Source organism: Ruditapes philippinarum, unplaced genomic scaffold (genome assembly GCF_026571515.1).
Source record: "Ruditapes philippinarum isolate M1 unplaced genomic scaffold, ASM2657151v2 ctg1842_1_1_1_1, whole genome shotgun sequence".
NCBI lineage: Eukaryota > Metazoa > Mollusca > Bivalvia > Venerida > Veneridae > Ruditapes > Ruditapes philippinarum.
Genome location: NW_026859268.1, coordinates 88,670 through 111,100, shown reverse-complemented (window position 1 = coordinate 111,100; position 22,431 = coordinate 88,670). Strand labels below are relative to the sequence as shown.

At 30.2% G+C, this 22,431-nt stretch overlaps 1 protein-coding gene across 1 annotated transcript; it reads right to left on the bottom strand.

Annotated features, from left to right (window-relative positions):
* Nucleotides 1–6,266: 6,266 nt before the first annotated feature.
* On the bottom strand, nt 6,267–20,471 carry LOC132755909 (erlin-1-like). Its single transcript, XM_060746849.1, is given in 13 exon segments — nt 6,267–10,567; nt 11,480–11,629; nt 12,325–12,404; nt 12,803–12,892; nt 13,610–13,646; nt 13,648–13,702; nt 14,292–14,424; nt 15,299–15,486; nt 15,677–15,723; nt 16,247–16,327; nt 16,849–16,871; nt 19,167–19,261; nt 20,316–20,471. Coding segments are annotated over 12 exon segments (981 nt in total). The 5' UTR covers nt 19,252–19,261; nt 20,316–20,471; the 3' UTR covers nt 6,267–10,555.
* Nucleotides 20,472–22,431: the final 1,960 nt, after the last annotated feature.

Below are 22,431 nucleotides of genomic sequence, written 5' to 3'. Positions count from 1 at the left end.
AAAAAACATTTTTAAAATTTAAACCCTTTTTTTTTGGGGAATCGTTTATTAGTTTTAAAATTTTTTATTTTTTTTAAAAAACCCAAAATTTTTCTTTTAAAATTTATATAAAAAAAACCCTTCGGTAATTTTTGCTTTGTTTTTTACTGTTTACTATGTTACTTGAATCTGCCCCTAATTACACTAAGGATCTGACAGGCACGTACTAACAGGAGGTCCCTTCAGTCTCGTAAACCTTTAAAACTGCCAATCATTGATAAGCTTTCACAATTTTGAAAGTGAAGCAGTTTCTTATTTTAATCGCTTGAAAACCAATTATAGAGTAGGTTACAGTTTTGATTATTTCTAGGACAGACAAGGCAATGTCTATATTGCCGGCAGGTAAACAGGCAAAACAGTTTTGCATAGTTATTTTCAAATAATACTTCAATCATTTTTGTTTTTTTCCAACAAAAATTAACAATTTGTTATTTCGTAAAAAAATGAACAATTTGTTTTATTTTCATTTAAAGCAAATAAAACTGCAAAGACAGAGATACTTTGTTCTAATACCTATCTGTAAAGGATGTTTTGATTGCATGGCTTATTTAATAAGCATTCCCCGGAAGATACAAATCAAAATGAAGGTAAAACAAATACGGTGGCAATCAGATCTGCATTGCAAGAAATAACTTTTAAGGTCATCTGATCTTTAACTATAGGTACATTGTATATGCAGTTACAGTGAATTTGTTTGGAAGTCAAACTACTACTACTTTGTTTACATTTTTCTACTTTTATTAGCTCGACTATGCAATATGGTTGGAACAATATATCAAATTATTTGATAGAACCATCTTATACATTTTAAAATACTGCTTAAACTGACTTTAGAATAACTTAAAAAGTCACATTATGAAGGGTTATTCTTTTCCAAAAGTAATGAACATTGACTTTATAACATGAAATAACAATCATATCATTCATGTTTTTAATATTTTTGTCAATAGGCAAACATTTTTTCACTTAGACTTTTTTCGCATTCAGTTACTATAGTATACACAGTTTCAGCACTGAATACGAAAAAAGTCTAAGTGAAAAAAATACATGAAAATATGCAAAAATGATATTATCTTATTATCAGTACTACTTTTATCAACAGTTATCATTATAAAACATACTTTAAAATTGAAAATGAAATACTGCTTATAATTTTTGTCACTTAGACCATCACATTTTTTTATAAAATGATTGCGAAAAAAGTCTAAGTGACAAGGTTCACTTAGACCTTTTTCGCATTGAATGTTTTTCATATTTCACTTAGTCTTTTTTCGTATTTTTTAAATATATATAAAAATGAATGTGTTGTGTTCAAGATTTTTTCACAGAAGATATATATACAGATTTCAAACACATTTATATAAAAAAGTGATTTTCTGAAAAAATGTCACTTGGACCTCTTTCGCTTTCACCCCTCGATATAGACATTTGACTGATACAATAACGAGATTTCCGAAGTTGGAAGCCGTAGGAAATATAATAAAATTTGAAACTACTAGCAAGACTTGAAGTAATGGTTTTCAATATCTAATAGCTTTTCTATCCCCTTATGATCCAAGGAATTTTTATATAATGCTGTCTCACATGTCATTTTTTTTTTTCAGGAAATTAAATGAACCATAATGCTAATTAATGCTGAAAGAACTATAGATACATTTGGAATATAGAGTAAATTCATTATTTTACTATAAATTTTATTAAACTGTATCAAACTTTTTTAAGGAGAAGAATTTTATAAGACTTAGTCTTTTGTTCTCATCCTTTTCTTTGAATATGTTATATATTTGTATTCTGATTGTATTGTATTATGTATATCATGTAAATATTCGGGAAATAAATATGTTTAAACTAAACTTTTTTTCATAAACGGATAACTTATAATGGATTAAATTGGAAGTAATATCTTTTTTCATTTTACCTGATTTCTTTGGAAATGACATCCATTTGTCATCAAACTTTGATTTATGTCCAGCATGGAATCCACCCTGGAAAATAATAGATACTCTTTGTATATTCAAGTCAAAATCTAGAATAACTAAAAATGCATCGACTCTTCCTTGAAGCAATTTTGACCCATTCTTTACACTGACATATATCATTAATATCATAATCTGTTTTATGTTTTTTTCAAAAATATGACTACATATGAGCCATGTCATGACAATTAAAACCAACATATTATGCGTTTGCGACCAGCATGGATCCAGACCAGCCTGCGCCTCCCCACAGTCTGATCAGGATCCATGCTGTTTGCCATCAGTTTCTCTACTTGTAATAGAGTTGGTAAGCGAACAGCATGGATCCTGATCAGACTGCGCCGAGGCGCAGGCTGGTCTGGATCAATGCTGAACGCAAAAAACCAATGTTTTTGGTCGCAACACCAGAGGTAAAAAAAACCCATAAGCCTAAGAGATACATAGTCTCCTGTAATTCAAACCCATTTAGTCGCCTCTTATAATCACGGGAGGATAAAATTGGTGGCTGCATTAATCTGATGCCTTAACCCTTAAAGACAATCCCACAGCCAAAGGAGCTTGTCTATTAATGACTCTATATAACACTTAAAACTTTCATATGTCAGCTAACCTGTTTAATATCTTAATTTCTTGTAGACATGTATAATGATTATCAAAGATATAATACCCCTTTAATCTTATTAATATGTCTTTCAGAAGAATTAGATATGATAATTATTGTGCATAATTAAATAATTTGTTATTTAATATTCTGTAAACCTAATTTAGACAATTTAAATACAAAGCAATAATTCTAAATACAAAGCATTAATTTTATGCATTTATTGAACAAATAGCTATATGAATGAGTAACAGCACACTAAATAAATAAATTATGACTGACTGTGCCCGAGTCTTTTAAACATTTTTTTTATAAATACCGTAAAATTCCAAATAAACGCCCCTCCCCTAATAAAGGCCCCCCCCAGGCCTTTTGATAAGAAAAACAATCTACTCATCAGTGCTGAACTCATGAGTAAATCCATAATTTCATTCAAATCATTCAGAATCAATTTTATTTTATAGCATGAACTTTAAAATCTTAACCCTTTTTAATGTTATTACTAACACTTGCTAACACTAAATGTATTAACAATGATTTTTGGATTTAGGAAAAACTGTGTTGTAATAATAGCCCCCCTTTTGGAAAATGTTTAGCCCCCGGGGGCATTTAATAGGAATTTTACGGTATTTATATTGTGGGAAAATATCCTGAGTGATATTTCTAACAAGAGGGCAAGTAACATTTTATTGCCAACTTATAATTTTTTCACTTGGCAGTGAGTATTATATAAATGTCCAACATTGTCTCTGATTTAAGCCCATCAAATTGTGCACTTTAGGGCTTTTTATTTTATAGACGATGGTCGCCCTTCGACAGACAATAATCTATGAAAAATCAGATTGTAAAATCGGTCGGTCTTGCAGTCGAAATATTGAGACTATGTCTCTGATGTAATTTTGATAGGTCTAATTAATTGCATTATGAAGTGGAATGGTCAGGATTATGCAATAATTAAATAATCAGTAATCAGATAATGTATTTTGAGTTTTACAGAATTATTTTGTTAATTATATTTATGTGTGGACTTCTCTCCTTCAACATGTGCTATATCTATATATGACTAATAAAAACATTACCTATGCACAGGTGAGTAAGATGTATATTTTACAGTGACATGTATACATGCATACAGGTATGTTTTAGCAACGTATTTAAATAAAAAAGATATACCTCATTCAAATCGAGATGTTTTCCTCGTAACATGCTCTGGTGATGATTATGATGATGATGCTTTTTCACATTCAAGTGGATACTAGGTGCCTGTCCCACTTTAAAGTCTTTATAATCACGTTTACCAATAAACGAAATACACTCACTAAAAGCAATAAAGCTGGCCAAAAGTAAGGCCGTGACGCTTAACAACTTCATTGCCCTTACTAACTCACTTACAGATCTCTATATTTTGTTTAAAATTCCGTTAAAACACTCCTGTAAAACTTTCGAAAACTTTTGTCAACTTCTGTCTTACTACTGTCACATTGATTGACGTTTGGATCAACACATTTCTATATATAGGTGTATTATCGACACGTGACAACTTTAAATGCGACTGAATTTAGTTACACAATTAACTAACCTGAAATCACAACAAGTAGAGACATTCTGGTAATGGCGAGGAAAATATTATTTTGGACATTTACAGATACTCGTACGATATCATTGCATACGATTTTTTCAAAATTACCCTGTCTGTTTAAATGGGCTCGACCTCTTCTTACCTGGATGACGTCATAACACGTCGTTTATTGAATGGCCAATCATTTATATATGCGGTTCTCTAAAAGTTACACATACGGTATACCTTTTCTTTTATAAATATGAAGTGACCACACAATTATAAAGACGAACAGCATGTTTGAGAGGTGTCTGGATTTGAATTTAATTTTTAGTCCTTTGTACTTTTTGACAAAATTATTAAATGAAAAGTTAGACTTTTATTTTTGAATAAGTCCATAGATTAGCATAATTATATCAGCTTAGTATTTTCAATGATTTTGCAAACTTATATGTAAAATATAATAACTTTTTTTCATTTTAGTTTGTCACAATATCCTTGGTTAACATATTTTATGCCTTTCACCAACCACAATCTATGTGTAGGGATTTTTAAGTTATCTTCAGGTATTATACAAAACTAGAAATGTGTCCATAGGACACGGATGCCCCACACAAGCCACTGTTCTGTCAATCTTATGACTCTAAGTATTCTAATATTTTTTGGACTACATGTGCCACAAGTTGAAAACTAAAAATCAACAAAGGGCCATAATTCTGTTAAATTTGGACGCAGCAAAAATTTCTTCCTTTTCTACCATCTACACATTAAGGTTGTTCATCCCTGGAAGTTTAAGCAAAATCTGCCATCCGGTTTAAAGTGACATTATGCCTATCCAAGGGTATATAGTGAGTGAACGTGTGAAGATCAAAATAAGTTTTCATTTTGCCATTAATCCTTTCAATTTAATAATTAAGTCCGCATAGACAATAAATAACACACAGATCTAAATGAAATTTCTGTAAATATCCATTAGAATTTATCTATATAGCTTAGTTTATTAAAAGAGTGGGGCAGTCTTTTTAAATTTAAGGCAAATTTATAATTTTTTCCTAAACATTTTCTAATATCAACTGTTGGCCAAACACCATTTTAACAGTCAGTCTTTTGAAATATAAAGTCAACTTAGCTCAACTTGACAAAGAAAATATGAGCATGAGGAGTTGCGTTCACAAAATTTCTACATAGTATATATTGAAAAAATCAACAAAGGGCCATAATTCTGTTAAATTTAGTCGCAGCAATAATTCCTTCCTTTACTGCCATCTACACATTAAGGTTGTTCATCCCTGGAAGTTTAAGCAAAATCTGCCATCCGGTTTAAGAGGAGTAGTGTTCACAAAATTTCTACATAGTATATAGTGAAAAAATTAACAAAGGGCCATAATTCTGTTAAATTTGGTCGCAGCAAAAATTCCTGCCTTTACTACCATCTACACATTAAGGTTGTTCATCCCTGGAAGTTTAAGCAAAATCTGCCATCCGGTTTAAGAGGAGTTGGGTTCACAAGATTTCGGGACGTACGGACGGACGGACACTCGGACGGACAAGTGCAACGCTATATGCTCCCACTCTGTGGGGGCATAAAAAGCTAGTCAATGCAATCTCACTTCATATGAAAAACAATCACTTCAAGAACATTTAAGCCCCTTTTTCATGACCGAGTAGTTGATTTCTTGAATATATTTAGGATTATTTCGAAACTGAAATGGTAATTGTTATCCTTTTTATGTTAAATATCTTTCTATTTTTATGTTTTGGCAGATATATCCGATCAAAATCTTCTAAACTGAGTCTTCTTACAGTACCGTAATACATCCATAAAAAAAAACAACACTGACTGGCACACATGGATGAAAATAGATGTTATCCAGAATTCGACTAACATGGCTTTTACCAGGGTGCATAAAAATACTATCCATTATAGCTTCATGGTGCTCTATTGTTCAAAATAAAGTGATCAACACATTGCATTTATAAGTGATTCGTTTACCAAGATGTAACAGTAAATTTTTGTACTCATAAATCAGATGGGAAAAACCCACATTTGCCGCATTCCAGAGTATCTCTGTAAGTAACAACAAAAGAAAAATGATTTTATTGGCATTTATTTATAAAAAGGATATACAAAATATTAAGGCACATAAACAGAGTGGTAAATATGTGGTAAATCAACCTGTTTTTTTACCGAAATGTTCTTTTTCTCATTTAAATTATCATGTGACTACAGTTTTATCTTTAACCCTGAAACTCCTTTATTTATGATACAGACTTGCTCTGTTATAAATTTGTAACAGTTCATCCAAAGTTTAAGTGATTTCAATATCAAAATATGAGTTACATATATCAACAATATAGAGCCAAGTAAGATTGCACAGATTTACAGGCAGGTCTGGTTCTAAACTAAAAACAAATGCAAATCAGTTTTGATTCCAGCCGATTAAGGGTTAAATTGATAAGCAATGTCCATTGGATAAATTTATCAGAAAATTACTTGTTTAGTAAGAATAACTTCATTAATATATAATGCTTGAATGAAAAATAAGAATTCTAGCAAATAAAACAATATACTACATGTTTCCTAGATTTTAACATCACTATAGAAGAACTACATGTACTTCATTCCAACAAAGATCTGTAGAAGTAAATCAAAAGATATTAAATTTTGTTTTGCACCATAATTAGTTTTCTATACAATTCATTTAGACACCTCGTCATCTGGATGAACAAAGTAAAGGACTGAAACTAGTATATTAATTAACTAAAACCCCTAAACCTACCCTTGTAATAAACTTTTTGTATATCAATTTTCAATATTGTGTAATAAAATAAAAAGAAAAACTAATTTTAGCATTATATGGATTTCCTATATACAATATCATTATTTATTTGCTTGTTCTGTACTAGTACTCTTTGGTTTTAATGAAATTCAAAATGCAAATACTAATATATGAATACATGTTGTTAAAAGATATTTGTATAAGATCAACTGTGTAACAATTGTTTGCAACTTATGTTAACCTGACTTTAAAATTTGCCTCTGGGACTAACTATAGAACTGGAGTTAGTTGAAAATACATGGGTTTTAATAAAAGTGGGACTAAAACTAAGGTTCCCTGGGCTGAGTAAGACAGACACATCACATATTCAACCACTGATCAATTTGTGATGATCAAAATCACATCAGTAACAAATTTTAATCTCTACTTAAAGTGACATTATGCCCATCCGAGGGTATATAGTAAGTGAGCGGGTGAAGATAAAAATAAGTTTTTATTTTGCCATAATTAATTTGAATTTGATAATTAAGTTCGCATAAACAATAAATAATGCACAGATCCAAACGAAATTTGTGTAATTATCCATTAGAATTTACCTGTAACGCTTAGTTTATAAAAAGAGTGGGCAGTCTTTTTAAATTATAGGCAGATTTTATAATTTTATCCTAAACATTTTCTAATATCAACTGTTGGTCAAACACCATTTTGACAATCAATCTATTGAAATATAAAGTCAATTCAGCTCAATTTGACTATGAAATTATGAGCATAATGTCACTTGATTGTCCTACAGTGTAATTTTAGTTATTTATCCACGTTGTCCATGTTTCTTGTGATCAAACAAAATGTAGATGTCTATACTTATCATATAATAGATTTACTATCTAAACAAACTTGTGTTATACACACATAAACAAAACAACAAATATACGACATGTGCTTAAATAAATTGAGCAATATTTAATTTATAATGTCAATTATCCACACAAACATACATCAATTCTGTATATTATATACATATTTATATGTAATATAAAATACATGCTCGAACTGTTCAAAATACATTGTTTTCTAAATACACCATGCACAAAATTGAAACCCTTTCTTTGTAATAAAGAAAAACCATTCAAATGCAGTATTCAATTTTAAAATGTCATTTGTTAGCCCCCACTACTTTAAATGGGGGGTGGGCATTTAAATTTGATGTTGTCCGTCTGTCCCACTATCCGTATATGTTCTGACAAAATGGTGGATTGTGGGGGCAGACATGTCCTCCGGACACATTTATAAATTTTTTTTATAATTCTCATCAAATTATTGTTGTTGCTGTTTGCTCGACCAGAAATAATTCTAATAATATGACTGTTCTTTTAATTGAAAAAATTTAATATGTGAGCAATCATGTCATATAGCACAGTATATATTATAATTCAGGTGAGTAACAACAGATCATGATGTCCACAGACATGAGTGATCAATTATCTATATGACAAAATCAAAAATCTATCATAATTCACATGCTTTCTTGTATACAAGAAAAGAAATTGTTGAAATTGAACTTTTTTAATAGCTCTGAAGGGTGTATTAGAGCATTATCAATTATTTAAAAAGTTTTTCAAGGTGTACTGAATTTATACTCATGCCTGTCATAAGAGCACATCAACACTCAGGTGTATTTTTACTCAGCCTACTTTTACTGAAAATCTTGTCCCCTATATTGTAAACAGTTCTGAACCCTGACATAATCCCCTGCTGTATTGAAATTTCGTCCTCAAACCATGACAATTATGTGAGGTTGTATACTTATAAGCAAAACAATCTCGTACAATAATCTAGAGATATACATTAGAAAATTACACTTGTTAAGTATTCTTTAATATCATGTGATAATTTATAAATTACACAATAACTCACATGATTGACACTACACAACAACAATTTTATCAGAATATTATAAATGTTACATAAAGCCTTTATTATCATTATTATTATTATTATACAAACTTGACAGAAGTATATAAACCTGACATTTTTCTCTAATTTAACAATACCAGACTGTACAACATCCATATCTCAATAAATACAGAAACAAAATACACAACAACATTAATTAAGCAAAACCATCAAAAAAAAAATCTGGTTAACTTATCATTTAATATGATACATGTACATAATTATAGAACAAGGAGATAGGCATATGTAAAGTTTCAATCTTCCCCCAAAATCTTAAGAATCTTTAACTCTTTGAATACTTATGGCAATAACAAATAGGGAAACAAATAAACCCTACTTTTTTTTAAAATACATGTACCTGTTTAAACTTTCATTCTCACTATACAATTTTACCATAATTTATAATCTGAACATGTATTCATTACACAAACATTGCCCGGACATTAAACAACATGTGACAACATATTTGCAAACTAAAGCAAGTTAAAATATTGATTAAATAAAATTAAGAACAATGTGTTATCATGCAGGTTCATGAAAAGGATAGTCAGAGGTTAAATTAATTTTGAAATTTTACGAACAAGCTTGAGAAAACTGTTGTACATGTAGATAACCCACAAACAATAAAATTAACATAATAAAAAGAATTCATGTAGAGCTTCGATTTGTACCACTCATAGTTTTACCACATTATCTAATCTTCTTCATTCATTGAAATACATAAAAACTCTAGCATTTTTTTGTTTTTGTTAAAATATTAACAACAATGTGCACGGAAAAGTAGGCATTAAAAGCATATCTTTACAGTTTTAACATTCAAATGGAATGTGTTAATATATTGGTTTAAAAGATGTAATAATACAATCTGGAAAAGGGGTGACCGTGAAAATAAAGAAATTACATAAAATTTGCAGACATGGTTTGATCGAGTCTTGTTCATGAAAGATAATGCAAAAGTTCAACATCTCTAATGCCCTCTCGGACCAGCTTTAACGATATTAAATCTGCAACATTTTATGTGCTGGAGTCTAAAATACTTATCTGACATGTACTTATTTATAATAACTTAATCATTTATATTAGACTTGCCAACATTAAATATATATACTGAAAAAAAATTAATGCTGTATTTTTTATAACTACAAAATGTCAACAAAATACATTAAATAGAGAAAGAAAATAACCAAAAATAATTCAATGATTATGTGTCCATTTTAATTAGTATTGCTTACAGTATTCATACAATGATGGCAGTTTTGAAAATTAATTAAACTTTAAAAATATTTTTCCTTTTTTAAATTTTTCAATATGTACAAAGTGATCTCCCTTGGTACATTATGTTCACATTACAGGAGGTGGCAGCACTATAAAGTCAAAACTTCATGCTTTGATAATCACATCCTTCTTCAGAAAAAAAAGAAAAAGTTTATACCATGTTTAACCTATGTGTTCACAAGATAAAGTACCGCATTTCAAAAATTGAGAAAATTTAAGCAACAAAATAAATTATCTCCCTTAGATGTGATATGGAATTTATTGTCCTGTTATTTCAATGGTTGTTCCCTGATACATGATCATGCTGGAGAAAGTCTGTAGATATCACATAGAAAAGATGAAATTGGAAAAAAAATCTATGACACCCTGGCCCTCAAGTCTTGGTCTGAAATATAGAAATATGTTATTGTTATGATAAACTTGTAAATGTTTTTATATATACTGCATGTATCACATACACAAATATGATGTAACAGAAAGAAAATCTGTATATAATTGGTCTCTTCATAAGCTTGAGATATGCAGTTTTATTACACTATCACATTCCTAACTGGAGTTAATGTCCGGAAACCATTTTTCTATTTTTAGTAACAGTGACCTTTACAAGCAATTCCAACCTGGGTCTTCATATAAGCTTGCTATATACAAAGTTTTTTTTATAATACCTCATTCCTAACTCTAGTTATTGTTTGGAAACCATTTTTCTATTTTTAGTACCAATGACCTTGACCCCAGGGGGTCCAAAAGCAATGCCATCCAGGGTCTTCATATAAGTTTGCTGTATACCAAGTTTGATTACAATATATCATTCCTAACTCTAGTTATTGTCCTGAAACTATTTTTCTATTTTTAGCATCAGTGACCTTGACCCCTGCAGGGTCTAAAAGCAATCCCAGCCTGGGTCTTCATAAAGCTTGCTATGTACCAAGTTTGAATCCTAACACTAGTTATTGTCCGGAAACCATTTTCACAGTGATCTTGACCCAAACTGGGTCCAAAAGCAAATCCAAACTGGGTTTTCACATAAGGCTGCTATATACCAAGTTTGAATACAATAAATTCCAAACTCGAGTTATCATCTGGAAACCATGAAGTGGACGAACCTACAGGCTGACTCCTATATACCCCCTAAAACTTTGTTTGTGGGGGTATAATGACAGTAAAGTTCTTTTTAAATTTTCAGAGATATAAAGATTTTTTACAAATTCACGGTAGCCAAAAGTACTGAGTCTATTTCACACTGTATATATCTGTGAAGTCGGCTAAGTCCATACTGATTTTATTAGAATTAGTTTACCTTTTTCTGATTAGAATCTTTTGAAGCTGGTGATGTCATTGCTGTAGGATCAACAAATATATCTGGTATGTTATTTCCGAAATATATTTTAGTATTTTCTGATAACGCTCTCTGCTTTAACATTTCTAAGTACATTGGAGTAAGAATCATCTGCAAAGTGTAAAAATGAAAATTTAAATAAATCTAAACTATACTAAAAGCGGTATTCAAGTATAAATAACCAGTGTACTGGTAAAACTGTAAAAGTCAAAATAGCTATATACTTTGTCATAATTGTTTTCTAATTATATATTTTACATGGAAAATCAAGAGACCATGTCACAGAAGTTTCTGTATATATTCCCCTGAATTTATCAATATAAAAAAGAGTGGGGCAGTCTTTTACATTTTTAGACAGTTAACTAAATGACAAGTAATAATTATGGCATTTCATTTTTACGAGAGAAGAACAAGGTAGGAATGTTTTGAAAGTATTACATTTATACAACATCCTCAAGTTAATCGGATTCTAAATGAAAATTAGAATGCAAGATCTATAAAGACACAGAAATATAATGGATTTAAGGCAATACAGGATTGGAGCAGTACCTCAAGATGCTTGCAGAAAGCATGATCAATCAAAAGACAAATATCATTTTTTTTCCCCCGCCAATTCTTACATTTTTCATTCATTATCATACATAAATCAGAGTGAAAAGATAAAAAAGACATTTTAACGTTCATTCATTTGGGTAAATAGGCAAGATTTAAGCATTTAATCATTCAAGCGCCTTGTCTGGTAAATAGCGGAATACAGTATTTAGTGTGGTGCACCAATCCTTTTTTAGTCTCACTTAATATAATACCTTATTGGCCTCAGCCTCCCTCTGTACACGATAAAAGTTGGCATCAGCTCTAGCTTTCTCCTTTGCTAAATGAGTTAAATCTGAAATATATACAAATGTTAAAAATCATGCAATTATAAATAAACAAAACAAAATCCCTGCAATTTAAATAAATGATATTAATGAATATAAACTAATGATAACATTTTATTTTATAGATATTCCATCCATTACTAATGCTGATGTCTCATTCTGAAAACTCAAAGTCAATTTGTGCAATATTGTATCCAGTATTTGGTTCTATAAATTTTAATGTAATTTGCATTAATAGAAACAAGTTAACAATTTCAATAATGAATATTACTAGTGTGATCAGTGGTATGAAAATGAAACATGTCATACAATGTTAATAAAATGAAAAATTTCTTCTCTATTTAATGTATTTTGATGCAAATCTAATCTGCAAACAATGCAATATAACATTGGATTGTAAGTATACCTTCTATTTGTGACATGCGTTTCTCTGATTCCTTCTCCATTACTTTCTGTTCCCATTCTATCTTAGCAACTGAAGCATTCTTCTCAGCCTCTATTATATTAATATAACAATTAGCCAAAGTTGTACATAATAACTGAACATTATTGTCATAATAAATTACCAAATCAAAAAAGTTTCTAAAACAATGATACAACAGTAGTCAAGCAATCATCTCCAGCAGAATAATTCTCTTGTACTAAAATATGTGGATTCCCTTCCAAGAAATCATGTTGGCTTCTTCATTTTTTTGTGTTCTAATCTTGAAACCTATCAGATTAACAATACTGGATATTTGAAAGCAACAAAGCTTCATGAATCAAATTTGTTAATTCAATGAAGAGTTATTCTAATGAAGCATGCTGTATATAGATTGTATTTTATTAGTTTGGTTGGTTTTAAATAAAGATTTTAACATGTTTTGGATATATCTTAGCAAAGGTTTGACCTATCTAGCTTTACTGGATAATTAACCGGTTAATTACCATTTTTTCTGCACATGACTGGCTACTAAATCCCTCAAGATTTCTGAATCAGCAGTGAAAGACAAATGTAAATTGGACCGAGATCAATTTCTCAGGGAGAAATTTCACCTCACTCAATGAGATCAAACAAAGCAACCCATGATTTATTAACCTAATACTCTTCATACTGAGCAAAGTGTGGGGGTGAGGGGACTATTTTTAATGTAATATAAAAAAATACATGTAATTCATTTTTATCTATCCTAGCTTTTTTTCTTAATATAATATAAGAAATAAATCATATTACCTATGATAGCTTTTTTTCTATCAGTTTCTGCCTCTTTTCTCAATAACTCTCTGTTTCTGTACAGCAATTAACAGTTTGGTCTTCTCAGCTTCCCCTGATATATATGTATAACAAACTTATCAATACAATTAGAAAGTGTAGAAAATTAAAGTATAAAGATCTACATAAGTTTTTATAACATAGAAGTTCTTAAATGAAATCACAGGAAATATGAAAATATCATGCATATTTCCAATGGTAGGATACTACGTCATCGTGCACCTGCAAAATGCTCCCAATCAGACTGTTTGTTTCTTTGTTGACTCGAAGATAAAATAGGTTTTTATTTTAAAACTTTACGCTTTTTCAATTATATCAAGTACTAAGGCCAATCTTTGGTGTGCTACATTAGTTTTTAATATTATAATAATTTCTTAGAATAAAAACATAATTTACCTTCATGTTCCTGGGATGTTTACAAAAAAAAAAAAGAAAAAAAAGTTCGATATGGAGCATTTTGCTAGTGCATTATGACATGGTATCCTGCCATTGATTTCTGCTCAGCTAAATTTTTTTTTCTTCTGGGTTAACTGATGTCTATTTGATATCTATAAAGCATGGAAAGTGGCAAAATACACCAACCTATCATAAAGCTAATGCAGATAAGTTAATAGTGAGATAAGATGATATTTCAAGAACTTACATCATTTCATAGTTTTTGCGGATTTGTTCTGGTATTTTAGGTTTTGTGACACGGACACTGTGTACTGTAAGTCCTGGAGCATTGTCAGTCAGATCTTCCTGTAACGACTCCTTCAAATTCTCATCTATCTTATCTGTAATATTTAATTACCTCTAATTGATTCAAACAGAGTTAACAACATTGTGTGAGAAATACTAGAGAGATTCCAATAAAATCAATTTCATTACTCTTCATACCAAATTTTAGACATTTTAATTGGCCTTTATTAATGTAAAGAATATACTGACATTAAAAGGCGATAATTAGGCAGCTAGTAGTTTAAAATTTGGTCAGACTGCATGGCTTAATTCTATAACATAGGCAAATTATCTATCAAAATGGTAAGAGGTTTCTAAATGTTAGCATGGAAGTCATACACAAAATTTAGAGCTTCCTTTTCATAATTGTAACTTACACTTTGTTTATGTAGAGTTACATCTTTGTAAGGTTACAGTATTATGGTCATTGTTTATGGTATGATTCAGAAGCAAAGTTTGTCTAACATTGGGATTGAAACACAGTCAAAGCTGTGTAGACCTTGCATAAATGAGTAACTCATCTGAGTCAAAATACAGAAATTTATCTTTACCATACTACAATGCGACTTATTTGTATAATTCAGCATGTCACAAGATATAACAAAGTAAAAAAGCTGCACAATAAAGTTGTGAAATGACAGATAAAAGAATTAATACATGATTATCTGCTTTTGTTACATCAAGATCAATTATCAAATCAAGCCACAATTTTCTTATCATTGAGATAAAAACATAACAACATTCAATTTTAAGTAACCCTTACCAAAAAGGTTAGTATAGACCTTTTGCAAGATAATGTTAAGTAAAGCAAACCAAAAATCTCTTTTCTAGATAATGTAAAACTTAACAAACAGATCAATATAGATCTTTTGTAGATTATGTAAAGTTAGGCATGTCAAAAATATCTCTTTTTCATTATATAAAACTTACCGAAAAGATCAATATAGACCTCTTGTAGATTATGTACACTACAGAACTGATTAAGTTCATGGTGTATTTTGTTATAGATGAGTGTTCTATCATAATCGGCCGTGTAATTCTTCACCATGTCGTGTACCGAACTCTCCGCCAACTTGTTTACAACTTCAACACGATCAAAATATATAATGACACCACCACTAAAATATAACAAATAAGTGTGCTAAACACCAAGTTTGGTTTTGATACCTTGTTTTTAAGTAATAATATGAATGCATACTCAATAGTTCACACAGAAGTTTTATCTTATCATCAAAATCATCCAAAATAACTGTCTTAGAACAGAACTTTAATGTAACAAGACTGGCTTAATGTATAGGAAAATATTACCTGGTTCCACATGGCACATTTTTCACTTCATCTGTTTGTAATGTTGTCTTAAATTACAAAACATTCAAATATATAATTATATTTTTGTTCAAATATTTTAGCAATTTTCACAAATAACTCATAAAGTTTTTTCATCAAAATTATATTGAAGTTCAATAAAAGAGTCTTTAATCATAAGAACAATTTGTTTAAAGGCATAACATGAACACCACTGTTGAGGTCATAAGATTACTTTCCAGTTTTATAAGTGGGGGAAGACATAAGATGTCCCTTCCTGAATTATTTCAATAACTAGTGAGCGCAAAAGCAGAACTACAGATCTGTAAGCTTAGACAAGATTGTGTCTTCACATGAAAGAATCCAAAATATCCTACATAAGTCAGATTTTCCATTCAGTTTAGAAGGTTATAACAAGCATCTTGTATAATACATAGTTCACTTACATAGAAGAATATAAGAGCCGTCGCAAAGTTCAGCTGACTTCAGAATTTTTTAAGACCCAATCCTATTAATAATTTATCTTCATGGGACAGTAAACACCTTAAATTAATTGAAAGTATCAAAACTTACCTGTACACTCCTGAATGATGTGATGAATGGAACCATGAAATGATATCCTGGTGAACTAACACTGCTCAACAATGCACCACCCTGTCAGATATAATATAATCATTAAATTTTATCTTCATGATTTTAATATAATTTATTGACAGCAAAATACTAAGTCACAGGTGTAGTTATATTTTTAGTATAACACTGTTATAACTCACCAAGACTTTTATTTGTTTGTTTTGTTTTTCTGTTCTCCTTTTTTGCACTGTTCTTTACATTATTCATCTATCATTTATTATTTTTCAAATCTAATGTATTATTTTATCTCAGCTGTTGATAAACCTGACTTTCCTGGTGAACTTACCATTAAATACAAATTTCTCCACATTAGCCTCATGGAACTTCCATTTCTTTTGGGTACTGTTCAATTATCTATTTTGGGGATCAATATGAAAGTTAAAGTTTGTCAGTCAACAGTACAGAGCCTCGTCATACTGTAGTGTGATGCAGGCTGGCCTGGCTCTATACTGGTGGCAAAGGCATTTTCTCTTGGTTCCATTTTTCAATAAAGGTTGATAAAAGGTGAAGATGAATTTTGCTACAATTTGGAAAAAACTTACCCGATAATAAACCCCAACATGACCTGTAAAAAAAATATATAATATTACAATTTTTAACAAAGACATTTAGCATTTTTCGGTTGTGTTTAATATCAAACCAGCATTAATGGTTGAAGAAGATGTAAGGTGCCCCTTGGTGCATTATTTCCGGCACAAATTGGTACATGAGTAGAACTACTGATGTTCTGTTAACTATGTGTAGCTGGATAGCTTTCTCAACTAAAAAATCCAAAGTCCCGGGACAGGTTAGGTAAAGGGCTAGTGATTTGATATCAATAACCTTTACCACTCGGCCATGAACACCCTGAGATGTATAGCTTATATAGTTATAATTATCAATTAAAATACTTTTTATATTACGCTGGATATGGCAATCAAAAGAAATATGAAGTGTATATAAATCAGTCTAATAAAAGGTATAGAAAATAATGTACATCACTATTTTAAATTTTATCCATGAAACCATGCATGCCTGAAATAATATGGAGGAGCATAATTATGAAGTCTTTCTCCACCAGAAAAGCTGGAAAATGACCATATATAACCTTAACTTTGATAGTCATTTAATGTGGCTTAAAACCTCCCAAAAAAAGAAATTTCTGGAGAAAACATAACATCTTAAGATAGACAGAAAAGTAGAGTTTAATACATGGTGATTAAATGACATCTTCATCACTTACTCCTTAAATCTTATATAATCATGAAGATCATTTTATAATTCTATTTAAAACACACTTCCTTAAATTTTGTCATGCATTTCTATTTCATGATTCAGACATTAAACAAATAGATTATATCCACATTAATAGTTTTATCTTAACAAAATGATAGCTTCCTGTTTAAATGTCATGCAAAAGATAAAAAAAAATTACAAATTCTTTGATATACTATGAATAATAAAGTTAATGTTAGTAACCAATAAGGAGCTTTTCCAAACTAAAATTTCTTGTCCACCTGAGCTGTACATTAATCAAACTTGTAAAGTGTTCTTTCCATCTGACAACAAATATTTGTTTACGTTGTCCTGAACCAAATTGCTTACATTCTGATTGATATCTCATCCACTTAACTATTAAATGGTAATCCTACTTAAAACATTCAATATCTAAATTATCTTATATCCTGTTGTAACATATCTTTAAAATCCATTTATTTTTTGTTCTTATGTACATCATTTGATCATCCCAAGAAACATAAACATTTTTATGTCGTTTTAGAACTGGCTTTACCAAACTTATTTCAATGTACATATAAATTTTATATCTTATATGTCCCTAAATTGTACAACAAGTAGTTTTATTTTTAATATCATTTAGCAGGGATTTTTTTTGGCTTATTTTACAGTCGTTATTGGGTCATATTCCCAATTGAAGAAAGTATATTATTTTCACAATCCACAGGAAAATATTCCCAATTGAAAGTTACAAGCATTACAATATTGAATAATGAATTCTAAAATCTTTGAAAATAAGGACTTCTTCACTGTAATAGTGCTTAAATGTTTGAAGATGCCATCCTAGACAGTGATTGTTTGCATACATTTAATCACTGCAAAATTTCAGTCATGCATTTTTTCCAAATTTTTAACAAAATATCGCTGAAATTCTCAATTCCATGGGTATGGGTTATGTTCCAAAATCCTGGAAAAAATCCCTGTTTAGCAATAAAAAGTGTTACATGTTAAATCACACTTACATGTAATTGACTGTCAGGGTTTTTTCTTAATTACAGTTCAATAAACTGATTGGTTCATTAAACATAATAAAGATAATTGAAATATATCCAAGTTTTGATGTGAGGTTAACCGTTAACTTAGTCAAGAGCTGTTGGAAAGACAGTGTGCTCAACTATTTTCAATGCTTGAAAGTGCAACAAGAGCTTGAATAATGTGGAATTTTTTAAGTTAAAAAAGGGCCATAATTCTGTCAAAATCCATGTTAGAGTAATGGGTCTTGGCCAATGACCTATTATGTTCACAAATAAGTGTGTGAAGGTTCAACCTTTTTCTTTTGGTATTAAGGAAGATACAAACTTACACACAAAATCTGAACCAAAGTGTGACGCCAAAGACTAGGTGAGAACAACAGCTTCATGCTTATTTTTCGAAAATTTATTGAAGTAGTACCAGAACTCATTATATACTGCCTATGAAGACAAGGAGCTGAAAGAATCACTATAACTGAGTGACATTCTCCCATGTATATTTGTATAGTAACATTTTCAAAGTGTTAAAATTGTCCTAAAAAGAATAAAATAAAGTTACTATGCTGATTAGTTCAGAAGCATCTATGCAATTAAGAAAAAACAAACAAACTTACCTTCTTCTATCTTGTGTATAGAGAAGTTAGTAAACATGGCCATGCAAGCCACAGCTACACCAAATCCTATCAGTGCTTGACTCATGCTTGCTCACCTGCAATATAGTTTTGAAGGTTCTATTTCAAATGTTTTTAAACCATACAAAATAACATTGAATCACAAAGAAATTCTGTTTTTGTAGTCATATGGATTAGGTTAAGAAGTCCCCGGCACTAAACTGTATACTTTTCTGGCAATTGATTTTTCATCTTACAGTGTAAGAAATAAGGATTTGAATCGACTAGGCTGGTACGACTACCAGATAGGAATATTCACTAGCCCAAAAGATATTGGACTAGCACGATTCATTTGTTCAAAACAGTTGTTTATATTGCCTCTGAAAATACAGTAGCCTGGTCGGGCGCGTTACTGTGAAAAGTTGGTAGCCCGAGGAGAAATTTAGTAGTCAGGGGCTATCGGACTACTGCTAATTTCGAACACTGATCTTTAATAGCAACGGCATCTGATAGGCCTCTTTCAAATGGAAATTTTCTTTTAAATCATGCAGTTTTCCCAAAAATCTAAACTTACACCAGCTTTTCTACTTCCAAAGGAGAACTTTTAGCAATAATAATTCCCATATTCAACAGGCCAAGGCCTCTTCCCAATTTTGTGGGGGGAAAAAACCCCACTGTCTAGTTGAAGAGGTCGTATGACAAGGCAGACCGTACCTGGGCGGACCATATTTTTGGACAGGGCAGACTTGACTCGAGGCGAGACGGACCGTGCTTAATTTCAAATTTAATATTGCTGTTTCATTTTTTTTAAACATCATATTTTGTCCGGTAATATGTAGGATCACAGTAATGATCTCATGATGGTTATTGAATGGGATGAATCATTTAATCAATTTTAAAAATGATGAGAAGGGTTTGATTAGCAAGGCACCACTGTACTTTCATATAAATGTTTGTAAATAAACAAATATGAAATTATTTAGAGTCCATAAATTTACATTGTCCATACTGTACTGTAAATATGAAATCCTAGACATGTTTAGGCTGAAAGTTGAAACAGTAAAATTGGAAACCGGCAAGTAAAACAGGTGGCTCAAAAATAATTTGTAGGAAGTGCCATTACACGTTCAATAAAGAATGAAATTCATTTACCTTTAACAGTCTATTTCTAAATTAAAGACGGTGTATTGAGAGCAAAACAAATGAATATTTGTCTATTTATTTATACATAAAACGCAAATTCTGAAAGATGATGAAGCGGTGCAAGTTAAATAATTCAGTTGTATAAATAGAATAACAGGTATAAGACGGACAAATGTTTAAAAAAGTGGCATTCATATAAGGTTACGTAGTACTATTTTTTATTGATCACAGTTACAAAAACATAAATGTAGAGTATGGTTTGGATTGAAACATGACCAACTCTGACTGGGTGTTCAATATTTATTTCGATGATGTGAAAATGAAAACCTATAAAATGAATAAACAATTATAAATACATGAAATACAAAACACAAATTAAAATACAAATTCAATATCGATATCATTTCAACATTTCATATTTTAAACAATTTCAATTATTTAATTCATACATTTCATTACATTTATTTTAAGTAATTTAAAGTAAAACATATCTTACCAGGTGCAACTGGCTGACCTCTATTATATAAAATAATAAATATCAAATCCGTTCTATAAAGAACAAACGTAAAGTTAATTTATATAAAGACAATATTTATTAATGTTCTATAAAGAACTACTGCAGTTAACTCTACAATGCAAAGTTTGAAAATGATTTCTTAGAAAAGGAATGTAGATTGCCCATACATAAAAATGATATGAAATCACTCTCATCCAATCACATTCTTACTTAACAAATATACAAGATATTTATTGGACATCACTTAACAACACAGGACATAACAAGAACATAACAAGAGAAAGTTCACTGAGCATAGAAACTCACAACAAGAACAAGACTTTACCCATAATTCTTATAATGATAAATGAAAATGATGTCATGTGATTATGCCTGAATGAATGAAAATGTACAGTTAGTTATTCACTACAGTGATTACAACTGTGTTTGTAAATATAGGATGAGTAAATAGATAGGCAGTAAATTGACCTTATCTACATAAATATACATATATTATCACCGGTTTAACAAATAAAAGTATCATTACATAAAATTGATATAAATGAATTAAATCATCGACTGTGATATTAGTACAGACATGAGTTAAAGTTATGAAAAATCACTGATAAGATTATGACTACAACGACTAGAAATAGTATTACTAAGAGCACAAACCTTTGCTGAAAATTACTAGCATTTATTATTGTTATCTATAAAGTTAACACAGATGTAAAGATATTATAAAGGAGGATAAAAAATACAAGTATTTGTACAGGTTAAAAAATGATACAATGATATAGGATAGCCCACTAAGCTAGGAAGCTTATTTCCAACTAAAATGGAACAAAATGAAACCAGAATGACATATTTTAATAAAAAAAAAATATGATAAAAAAAGTAACTTCGAAATAATTTTTGGATTTCTCAATATAAGTATACATAATAATGTTTGTAAATGAACGTGCAAAATAAGGTCACTAACTTCAGAGGCTTAACAATTGCAGGCTACATCATTACGGTAGATTTGCATAATCACATCATGGAATTTAATAAAGATGTATATAGATCTGTAATCACATAAAATTACATAAGATGACTACTAAAAATAGAATGAAAGTAGGCGTTCTTATGACGCCACTCATGCAGTAATAGAGAAAAAAAATCTGGAAAAAAGGATGATCATTTGGAAGCATTTATCACAACAAAATTATATGAAAATTGCAGACTCTGCCTGCAAATGTTTCTAAATTAGAATTTTTACCATTGCGTGTTTAAATGTTGAATTCTGCTTTAGCCGGTGCTAGGGGCGTGGAAAATAGCTTGCACTTTCAAGTACTTTAATAAAGCTACTTGTAGTTTCCTGTGTAGGGTTTTATTAGACTTTCGTACCAAGACGAGCAAGAAAGTCAAGATGAAGCTGAACAAAGCAGTTTTCTACAGTTAAAAAATAGAAGTCTTAGTTGATTCAATAGTGTTTAAGTTGATTCAATAGTGTGCCCATTACAAGTAATATTGAACTTATTGATTTTTCTATTTCTTTTATTAGGACCAAAATCATATATTTAGTTTTTCCTAGGTGGAGAGACAGTTTATTTTCAACAAGCCAATCTGAGAAAGATTCTATAACAT